The 11,552-nt window shown below is 38.0% G+C and overlaps 1 protein-coding gene across 1 annotated transcript; it reads left to right on the top strand.

Moving 5' to 3' along the window:
* The first annotated feature begins 9,128 nt into the window (after window positions 1–9,128).
* On the top strand, window positions 9,129–10,242 carry LOC138402555 (golgin subfamily A member 5-like). The gene is made up of 2 exons (XM_069499608.1): window positions 9,129–9,872; window positions 10,204–10,242. The coding sequence occupies exons 1-2, from the start codon at window positions 9,129–9,131 to the stop codon at window positions 10,240–10,242; spliced, it is 783 nt and encodes a 260-aa protein (XP_069355709.1).
* The last annotated feature ends 1,310 nt before the right edge of the window (window positions 10,243–11,552 follow it).

The following is an 11,552-nucleotide window of genomic DNA, read 5'->3' as shown; positions in this document are numbered from 1 at the left end:
ACGGAAACTTATAGTTTTCTTGAGGCGCCCGCCGAATAAAATACTGCTGTTCGGGCTATAAATCAGATCGTGTCGCGGTTCCAGCCGGCGCAGAGACGCCTCGTCCTCCCGGACACTCCCGGACATCGCCCGCGCTCCTAGTCCGCTACATTTTAATATCAGGACTGCGCCATAAATGGTCACTGACAGATTTTATTTCAGCTCATATATTATGCCCAGTTGCGCACGTGAACCTTTTATCAATAAGGGGTTCAGTTGTTCAAGGAATTTACTCTCACTGAAATCGGTTCCAGAAGATATGCATGTTGTGTCTACCTAGACTTAGTAGGGATATATTTTGGTTTTATATATCTGTTCTTGTGAAAATATACAATTTTTTTATGTTACATACTTAGATATTAATTAAGGTTTTGGGTATTGTGAAGAATTTTGTGCTCATTAGGTAAGTAAGGTTTATATAAATCAAAATTGTCTCCAACTTACGTTTGAAGAATTTTCGCCCTTCGCTTCTTCTAGTTTTAATAAATGCAGTGCTATACTGCAGTATAGGCGCCAACATAGGTTTATGGACAGTTTTATGGCGACCGCTGTCGAGCTACCAATAATAGTGACCGCGAGGGTATTGCAGAACACATCGCAGCTGTTTTTTACACGTTTTCTCTACAAACAGGAATCTTGAAAATATAAAGAGACTTCCTTAACATAGAAAAATAACTTAACCTTCTTTTCCTAATAGGTCTCGCCATCAATTTTAGTTAACTACTCACATGGTAGGTACCTACTTTAAAACTAGTTCGAAACATTCGATATAAAATCGGCCTTAAAACAGCTGTTCTGTTTAGTGACTATTTAGGTACATACGGATGCAAGTAACGTGAAGAATGTTACTTCCGTTCGAAAAAAATCGGAGTAACTCGTAAGATCTGAGACGCGATTTTTCTACTCCCGCCCGAGTTGCATCCGAAAACTTTCAAGTTAAGCCTAAAGAAGTTTTAATTCAAAAGTTGTAGATAAGAGGCGATTCATACAACTAAAATACACGACCCATTCAACAACAAAACTAGTTAAACTATAAAAGCATACTTAATATTTTTCACGTCACAATAATTTTAGGCTCAACAGATTTTCTACTCCATTTCTATTCCGGAGTGACCAAAGCCATTACAATAAAAATATTAAAAACCGCATAAGTAAGAGGCAGAGGTCGCCGGCAGTTCGGTGCAAATGTCGCCCCGGACACTTACATTATTCCTTACTGCCCCTGCCGGTGCCCGGGGACTCTCGTGCTGACCCCCGCTCCTATTATCTCTATACTTTAGATAGTCACCGGGACATTCTTCGATTGACGATCGTTCCGCTAAATGACCGGCCGTTTGACGAGATCCGATTAGTCGTGATTGTGTTTGTGTTCTACTATAAAAATATAATCCCTTCCTTCCTTACAAACCACTGAACATCCGGCTAAATTGAAGTTGATACGATTTCTTCAAAAGGATTCAGACTTATCAAAGACGGTCATTACAAATGCCCCAAACTTAGATGCAAGCTTTGAATGGATTTTCTTGAAATTTAATCAAACGACGACTTAGATTGTGGGGAATCAATCTTAAAGATTATTTACTTCGATGGTTATGAATTGAATTAGAACCAGAACTATTTTGAATTTGCTTGAAGATATTGCGGAAAATAATTACTAAAGAGACTCACCTATACGTAAGAACACTTATAGATAGATATTATAATAAACACGTTTCTATGGAATTTTTCCATACGTTTTGCCATACAGTCACCGAGCACTGCAAAATCGACTCAATTGCATAGAAATAAAATATTAATAATAATTTGTATACTTAGGACCTAGGGGTTTAGGTAAGTAGTTATATTACTTAAATTACAATCATGAAAGTACGTATCGTATTACATTTCTCTTTAATCAGCAACTTACGGGTCTCTTATTGCATTAGGTGTTTTGCATGAAGTAAACCATCCATTGCCGATAAATACTCATACTTACATATTTTGATTTCCACATAATGCGGCTGATTGATTTTAAAGTTCTAACAAATTAAAGATTTAAGTACCTAAACTAAACGATAGACAAGCAGAAGGGGTATGATAATATAATTCTTTTCAGCTTTTATCAACACCAACTCTTTGTCAAATTAGCAAAACCATTAGGCGCCTAGAAAGAAATCCAGTCGAACTTAGTGCATGATGGTGTGGTAAAGATTCGATTCACCAATTTTTTGACGACTGCCCTGGTGCAGTGGTGACCGCTGTGGTCTTATAAGTTGTTCGATTTTATGATGTCTAAATGGTCTCTGGTCTGGTCTAGTGCGAGGCTTCGGCAATCACTAGTTACCACCCTACCGGCAAAGCCGTGCCGCCAAGCGATTGAACCACGATTTAGCGTTCCGGTGCGATGCCGCATAGAAACTGAACAGAAGTATGGGCTTATGAAACTACCATAACCCTTCCAGGTTAGGCCGCAGGGCAGGCATCTTAGACTGCATCATCACTTACCACCAGGTGATATTGCAGTAGACTGCATCATCACTTACCACCAGGTGATATTACAGTCAAGGGCTAACTCGTATAGGAACAAAAAAACAAAATCTAACACGGCTAACGAAGTCGCGTTAGGGGAGTAAAAATAAAAAAGCAGTATTTATGAAGGTAATAAAACTAGCTTCATCTATGGCAGTCATAAAAATTCTATGTATCGTTTCAACATCAATATACGTTGCTATCAGCGTGTTTGGAGCATTTTTTAGATTTAAACAAGAGCGATATTTTCCAGTGACAATCAATATAGTGCGATTGATGTGAGTGGGGAACGTCGTTCCAGTCGGTTGTGCTTATCGGATGAGCCGATTGGGGAAGACGTTCTGCTCCATTATACTTTGCAATAATCGTCCAATATAACTCTTGTATAGCTCAAATAGGTATATCAAACTACGATTACTTTGTGGTTTAGTCTCAACGAACGACGACACAAACGGTTTGACGAAGACGGACGTAGAAATTGGTTAGAAGGTTTTTTTATCGATTATAAATTAGCCCTTGAAAGCAAATCTCGCCTGGAGGAATATGATGATACACTCAAGATGGACGCGGGCTGATGTGGAAGGGGTGTGGCAGTTTTATTAAACTCAAACTTTTTATCAGTTTCTACGCGGCATCGTACCGGAACATCAAATCGCTTGGTGGCATAGCTTTGATGGTAGGGTGGTAACTAGCCACGGTCGAAGTCCCCAACCAGACCAGACCAAAGACAATTTAGAAATTACATATTCCAAAATTATCCTTGCCAGGAATCGAACCCGGGACCTCCCGCTGATAAGACCTCAACGCTCAGTACTGCGCCAAGGAGGTCGTGATGTTTTACCCATACAAATTTTCTCACGGCAAAAAGTTGTCATCATCGTCAATCGATAGACATCCACTGCTGGGACTTTGTGTCTCCCTGCATGTCGTTTAATGCCGTCTGCCCACCTAGTGGGGAGTCTGCCAACTCTAGCTCTGAGCTTTCTTGAGCGAGGTCACCATTCTAACACCTTGTGACCTCAACATCGATCGGTTCTTCGAACTATATGCCCCACCCATTGCCACTTCAGCTTCGCAACCCGTTGAGCCGGTTACTTTGGTCCTTCACTGATCTTCTCATTTCTGTTTTCATTGCGTAGAGAAATTCTGAGCATGGAGCACTGCTAAAAGTAAAACACATTTTTTTTGTCACTTTTTTGTTGGTCTAAAGAACTTAAAATCTTATAACAAGAAACTAAAGAGGTTTAAAGATACATTAAATTCAAACAGAAGCGCGCTCTATGAATTGCTCGGAGCGCCTTCCCGACCACGCTCTGCTGAACTCTGATCCTATCATAACGCAATCGCATTTCAGGCTTACCATACAACGATATAGTTCCATCGCAAAACTGTTTGACAACACTCAACCTTATATTGTTTACGTTTAGGTTGATCTTAGATGTTCTTCTCTGTTAGCACCATGTGATAGAAAGCCGCTGGAAATTTCAGATATTACATTGAGAGCTTCCCAGCAAAGGAGTGTAGTTGATCTCAATCAGAAATTCGTATAATGTTTTTATGTAGTTCTGAAAAAAATATACGATTATCCGATTAAGTAGCTACCTAGTAGGAACATAGATTTACTATTAGAATTATACAACTATTCCAAATTTCATGTCGATAGTTGAATAGTTACTACCGAGTACCGAAATAATCAACTGTTACAGACGGACGGACAGACGGACGGAAAAAGTCGCACCATAAGGGTTCCATTTGTACCATTTTGGTACGGGACCCTAATAATTGGTGCTACTGCTAACGTAATAGCAGCAACAAAATGAATAAAAAATCCACAAAACCTATAATATATCCCCCAGTTTCCCGCTACGCCGATAATCCCTTTAGCGAGGGAAAAACTTCAAAAGTTAGTGCGGGCGTGGTGAGGGCCTGAATTTTTGATCTCTATTAAATTGTTTCAAATGGTTTAACTTGTCGCGGCTCAATCAGTGCTAGGGCTGCAGGGCGGCGACGCGGGTAAGGCGCCACACGCACCACATTGTTTCACGCTCACTGCCTCGAATACTGATGCTGCATTTTTTCCCGACGACTTTTCTTAGATTCACGGTATACTATAGCCATATATCAGAGGTTTAGAGTTTAGACTACCAGTTAGAGTCAAATCGTAGGTATTTAGAGAGACGCTGCTCTTAAATAAGACAATGGAATTATCATTTTGATAAGTATGTCTTCGCTTCAATGTATTTTAAGGTGAGAAGAAAATTCAGAATCAGAAACATGGGATCGCATTTCCGACCATATTTTGATAAAGATGTATCGACAACTAAGTACCCCAGAAGAATCGATTTAATGCTATCTAGTAACTAGGTTCACTTAATTAATATTTTATCTAAATCATTATTTTCTATAACCATAAATCCTTGATAGTTACAGAAGGTAGAGGGTCGACTTGTGCGCATCACAGCAAAACTGATTTATTCACTGGTGATATTTTATGGCGCAGTTTGTTCCGGCCGTTATTGTATTAGGGCGGCTGTTTGTTACACTGCGCCCTCAAGCACATTTTGAAATACCTTTTTGTGAAAAATCTATAGATTCGGTCACCTGAAATACTTCATAGATAATGTTACAGTCTGAATCTAAAATTTTCTGTATAGCTCCTCATATTTCATAGAGTAAGTAACTACTAGTTTATGTAGCATGTACTGACACTTTTTGCTTTGGATATGTATGCTGTAAGTTTTCACGCTATTCTGTTTTGTAGATTTCAAACCCACCCCTTTAAAACGTAACGATATTGCCGCCTTACCATTCGATTAATAAACTCCGTAACCAGCTCAATAAAAATAATATTTCCCGCTGCCCCCAATTTTAAAAATTGCGTGAAATTAAATTTAGAATATACTTTTATCCCTCTGGAGTCTGACAAATAGCCGGGAGCGGCGGCGCGATTTAGTCACGCTGTAATTGGTTTTTTAATGCGGTACTCGCGAAGTACCACCTTCCGCTTTATCAAGTGAATACATTATCAAATCGTTAGGTCGCGGTCGACCCGGCCCCATTCATGAATAAGAATCAAATGCGTTGTCGCTCACGAACCGGCAGCGCACAATCGCTTTGGAGGGTTGCAAATTAGTGATTCCGCAACGATTTGACTTTATAGACCGAGAGATGTAAAGTAAGATCTCTTAAGTAAGTAGGTATTTTTATCGTCTTGTCTAAATCCTAGTATTATTAACTCTCGTGACATCTATTGTCACATCTTGTTACCACAAGTAAAGCGCGCGTCGCTTCGTGAGATAAAAATACATAATGTCTAGTTCTTATATCGAGAAGTCTATCCTATCACGATGAGTTTATATTCTCTTTGGTCCAATCAAAGGTCCAGTCTATTATTATCCCTACTATCCAATATATCGTCAAAGGCTCTATGCCACAGTTCATGTCCGTATTAAATATAGTACGCGACAGATCGAGATGGCAATCGGGGTATGAGGCTGGAGGACGCCCCACACACCCGCACGTCATCCGCGCTATCCCGCACCGCGCTAGCGCGGGGGCTGTGCGGGTGTGCGGAACGTCAACACAGTTGCGTTGTGAAACAGGCAGCGATATGAGTATCTACACGACAAACTACAGGATTTTAAATAAATGCTTCAAGAGCGTCCCGAAAAATAAAAGCAAAAATAATAGTTTCACCTTATTTTAAATTATTATTCTCGTTATTAATCTTTATTTTCAAGTGTTAAGGCTTATAAAAAACTGAAGGTGAATGATGTGTGCAAACCTGGCCACTTGAGTGATGACATTATTGATTTGATTTTTTTTAAATAAATAAATAAAACGTTTCTTTTTCAATCATCTAGTTACACCATTGATGTTGGAATCCCCCACATACATGGATTTGATCTTGAACAATTTGCGTGCTTGTTGGAATAAGCATATACAATATTACGAATGTTACAAGATCAAGAACTGGCTATCCTAGCTAGATTTTTAGATCTGTGGATTTGTCATCTAACTACTAGTTCTATATCAATGAAACAGGCCCTGAGAATAAAAAGCTCACTTGACTCTGTGACTATAACATTTCAATGGATAATAAATAAAAATTAAAGCGTGATACTCATTGTTATAATTTAGGGAGCCCTTTAATTAAACTTTATTTAAAAAATACTTAATGGTAAGTCTTGTCGTAGGTAGGTAGGTAGTCGTGTCGTACTGTTATAGTCTTAACGTACAATTGTCGTACTCGTGCCGTAGTCTTGGCGTAATCTTGTCGTAATCTTGTCGTACTCTCGTACATTTGAAAGTATTCCAACGGGGTTTAAAAAACAAACTGATATCACGCGGGCGAAATCATGAGAAAAAGTTAATTTATCTGTCTATTGATTCTATAGTAACCTTCCTATGTGTAGTTTTACATTTTAAATGAAAATTTAATAAAATAATTTTGGCATACTATCATAGAGTCATCATTATCATCATCAGCCGATAGACATCCGCTGCTGGACATAGGCCTCTTGTAGGGACTTCCACACGCCACGGTTTTGCGCTGCCTGAATCCAGCGGCTTCCTGCGACTCGTCTGATGTCGTCCATCCGCCTAGTAGGGAACGGACGACATCAGAACGTTGCGCCTTCCAGTGTAATGTCACGATGCCAGCACCTTGGGACCCCAACGTATATCGGTTTTCCGAATACTACAGAGTGAACAATGGAAAATGTTTCCCGATTTCGCGCACTTTCTTTTTCAGCAACCAAGTCACGTTTTACGTTAGTCCGTTTCGATCCTATGTCGTACCTGTCTACATATCTCTGTCTTCATAGCGATTGTATTGATATTGACGCGATTGGTTGTAGCAGTATCATTCACACTCGTAAAATTGCGTCCATTTTATTACATCGTCAATGGAGTCGCCGTTTTGTTTTTATACGATGAACGATAGCTCAGAGTAATAGCCTAGCTAATAATGTCCCATACCCATAGTTGGGCAAAGACCTATAAAGAAGTGAAGGGCATAGAGCTCTTTGCCCAACGAATTATATTCATTGTATGTAGGTACAGTACACGGCAGGAAATATTGTACATCGACCTTTAGAAAGACATAGCGGTTTCGTAGAGCGATGTCTCTGTCGTGAGACCAACAAAACGTCACATAGGTATGAGATGACAGAGACAACGCTCTATAAAGCCGAAATCTCATTCTAAAGGTCGATACAATATTTCTTGCCGGCTGTTGTAGTAGCTACTTGATAAATTAACTGACAATATAAAATTCTCTTCCTACGATTTGCAATTAAGTATTGCATTAAAAAAATGTAAAAGTACCTAAATATTAGCTATCCATGATTTTCAAAATTGCGTTGATATGAGAATAAAAAGTAAAAACAGCTTTCATAACTATTTATTTTAAAATGGCTGCTATACTTAAATATTAAAAACATGACGAAACTATAACGGTTCCTTAACTTATTTTAATACGGAAACCTAAAAAGATTATTTTTGGGAAAAAGCAAAACAAGTAAAAAGCGTGGCTGAACTGTTATCATCCACATAAAGATGCCTGACAGAGTTAGTATGGGGTGCGCTCTATGGTTCACTGGGAGCTTGTCTTCGTGGTTAAGTGGCCCATTCGCGTGCAAACGAGCGTATACTTAAAAAATAATAAAACCCTTCTCTCTCTGTGAACAGGGTGTAGAGTGCCGGGTTTGTAAAAAGACTCGTGTTAAACCGGTGACGCTAATTTGATAGTTTTAAGCTTTTCCGGTTTTCCTTAGCGACGATAATAATATTAAGTAGGTATATTGTTGTTTTGCTTCCTCATGGGAAACAGTTTTACTTAATAGCGCTCCAATTCAATATTTTTCTTTTTAACATTCCCATATTAAGTATGTGCTTATCAGGTCTGTATGAGTTCGAGTAACATTCATTCTTTCTTTGAAATTGGTATAGGCTCAAGTTCTTCAGCAGTTTTTCTTTACATTATAAATAAACCATGTTTTTCGTTTTAGTGTTTAAACTATCATAATTTCCATTATAAGTATAGATAACTAGTCGGGCTCACGTCGACTAAATACGTGAGTGTAGCCGTAACAACCTATACCTACTTATCATGTTTTCATTGTCTATTGAAACTGAGTAAAATTTTCTCATTTTCCTGTATTCTCGTATGCAGGTTGCGTGCTCCGTGTCAGTGGAATCTTCGTGGTCCGTGATTGCATTTCCATCGAGGGGTGACAGTATGCACAAGTCATTGGCTGACCAGCGATGTTCCAGAATAAATACTGCCTAACTAACCGTTACTTGAGTCTTGACACTGAAATGAAATTTCATCTAAATATATACTCAGATGCTAGTTCTTCTGGTTTTATTATTTAGTTTTATAAAATATAATGATACAAGCAAAAAATCCTCTTTCGCCCGAACCTCGCTCGGTGCGGACGTCTCGACTTGTTAAAGCGCATATTTAATATTTATCGGTTGCAAGTGTTAGTGTGAGTTAGTGGCTATACATTATGCACACTTCGCTGTTACCTGTGTAGCTGCTGGTTTGGCAGTATAGGCATGGCAATTAGATAAAAATGCCAAATAGCACTCGTGTCCCAGAAATGGAGTCGGGGGAGTCTGACTTGTCCTCCTATGACTTACCAACTGTCGAACTGAACCCATCGCCAAAATATAGTACTTTCAAAAGCAAACTTCAAGAGACTGAACAGCAAGCTGTCTCATTCCAGTCCACAGTTTTGAAAATTCTGGGTGAAATGCAACTGCAGCAACAAAAACAAGAGACCCGCATGAACGCAATTGCAACTACACTTGAGGATATAAAAAATGAAATAAATAAGAACCAGAGAGCACACGAAGAGTTGGAAAAAGCTGTGCGTGTCATCGCAGACGAACATGAGAACATTCACACAAAAATAGCAAACCTTGAGCAAAAGATAAATGAACGACACGCAGAGAACAACGATAAAACAACACAAGACATTCGTATCATTACACTAGAAGATAAACTAGAGGAATTAACACGCAAACTGAGGGAAACTTCCATAGAAATAAAGAACATCCCATACAAAAGTGATGAACAAATACTACAAACTATACGAAGAATGTATCTTAAACTATCAACACCATTCAACGAAAAGGACATAATCGAGTGTCATCGCATTTTCTCTAAGGACAATACTAAACGGAACATAATACTTAAATTTAACTCCATAACGAATAAAAATACTTTTCTCGGCGCCCTGAAAAAGTACAACAAGGAACATAAAAATGATCCACTTTCTACAAGCAGCATTGGGTTTTCAGAGCATAGTCAACCTGTATATGCATCCGATTACCTAACACCTAAAGGAACAAAATTATATTACCTTGGTAGACAGCTGAAAAAAAATTTTGGTTTTAAGTATTGTTGGTCCAATCTCGGAAAGATTTATGTCAAAAAAGAAGACAACTCTGCTGCGATTCACATTAAAAATGAAAAACAAGTGGACGAAATAATGGAAACTGGCAGTCGAGTAGGAGCTCGGCCATAATAGTATGAAGAATTGAAGTGACGTTAATAAGTGTATTCTTTAGGGAGTGCAAATCTCTTTTTTCGGTATTGGCTATACGCATATTGCAGTATAGTTGTTCTGATAGCACTGTGCACAGTGTAATCAGGCCAACGCAGAGTTATCTTACCAAATTTAAAGGTAATATAAACATTATCAGTGTGTGCGTGTTAAGCGTTGACTTTAACTATAATTAATTATTATTTTAAGCATACTATAATTTAACACCTATATTAATAATATATGAGGTTTTGTTCTTTCATACTGGTGGGTAAGTTGTTGCATGTTTTTACATTTCAACATTTCTTTATTACATTTATTATCTAGAATGGCTAACTTTCAACAAACACTTGATGATATAGAGGAAACGACAATAATTAAACATATATGTCATACTAACCTCGAGGAGTGCAAGGCTTCTCTTGAAGTTGATAATAAGTCAATAACTATTCTGGCTCAGAACATTAGAAGTATTAACAAAAACTTTGACGATTTCAAGGTTATATTAGCAAGGCTAAATTTTGAACCAGACATTATAATTTTGTCCGAATGCTGGTTAAAGGATAAAACCTTTTTCTTCCCCCTACCGAATTACGACTGTAAGTACTCTACTATACATAAAAACCAAAATGATGGTCTTGTCATATACTACAAAAGTTACTTAAAAGTAACCGTTCATGAACCTAAATTCGAGGATGCAACATGTATACTGCTCAATGTCAATACTAATCTCACAGTTGTAGCTCTATACAGATCCCCTAGCTATCGAAATTGTGACAAATTCCTTAACTCTTTGGAAAATATCTTCAAGAGCATACAAACAGAATCATCGTTAGTAATAGGTGACATAAATATAGACATCAAAGACAATAGCACAGACAAAAATTCCGACGAATATCTAAACTTATGCACTATGTATGGATACTATCCAGCATATGTCTACCCAACACATGGCGACAACTGCCTTGACCATATCTTAACTAAGACTAGGCAAAGAGCTTGTGCTGTTGTATGTGAAACTACTGTTACAGACCACTACACAACTATGATTTCAATCCACTCGATCATAAAAAAATTACATACCAAACATAAGATGACTACACGGATTGACTATGATTCCTTGAATAAACTTCTTTACGAAATTGATTGGTCTGAGGCTTATTCACACACTGATGTAAACTCAGCTACTGAATATTATATAAATACACTAACCGCAAATATTAATAAGTGCACTAAGGTCTATAAACTTCCGCACAAAAAACTTAATTTCAAAAACTGGATCACGCCTGGCCTACTCAAGTGTATGAAAAAACGTGATGCCTTGCACCAAATAGCTAAAAAAAATCCAAACAACAATGAAATACAATCGAAATACCTAAAATATAGAAATACGTGTAACTTTATTTTACAGAATCTACGGAATATGAATAAGGAAAATGATATACAAAA

The sequence above is a fragment of the Maniola hyperantus genome, chromosome 1 (genome assembly GCF_902806685.2).
Source record: "Maniola hyperantus chromosome 1, iAphHyp1.2, whole genome shotgun sequence".
Taxonomy (NCBI): domain Eukaryota; kingdom Metazoa; phylum Arthropoda; class Insecta; order Lepidoptera; family Nymphalidae; genus Maniola; species Maniola hyperantus.
This window is presented reverse-complemented; position numbering and strand designations above follow the sequence as displayed.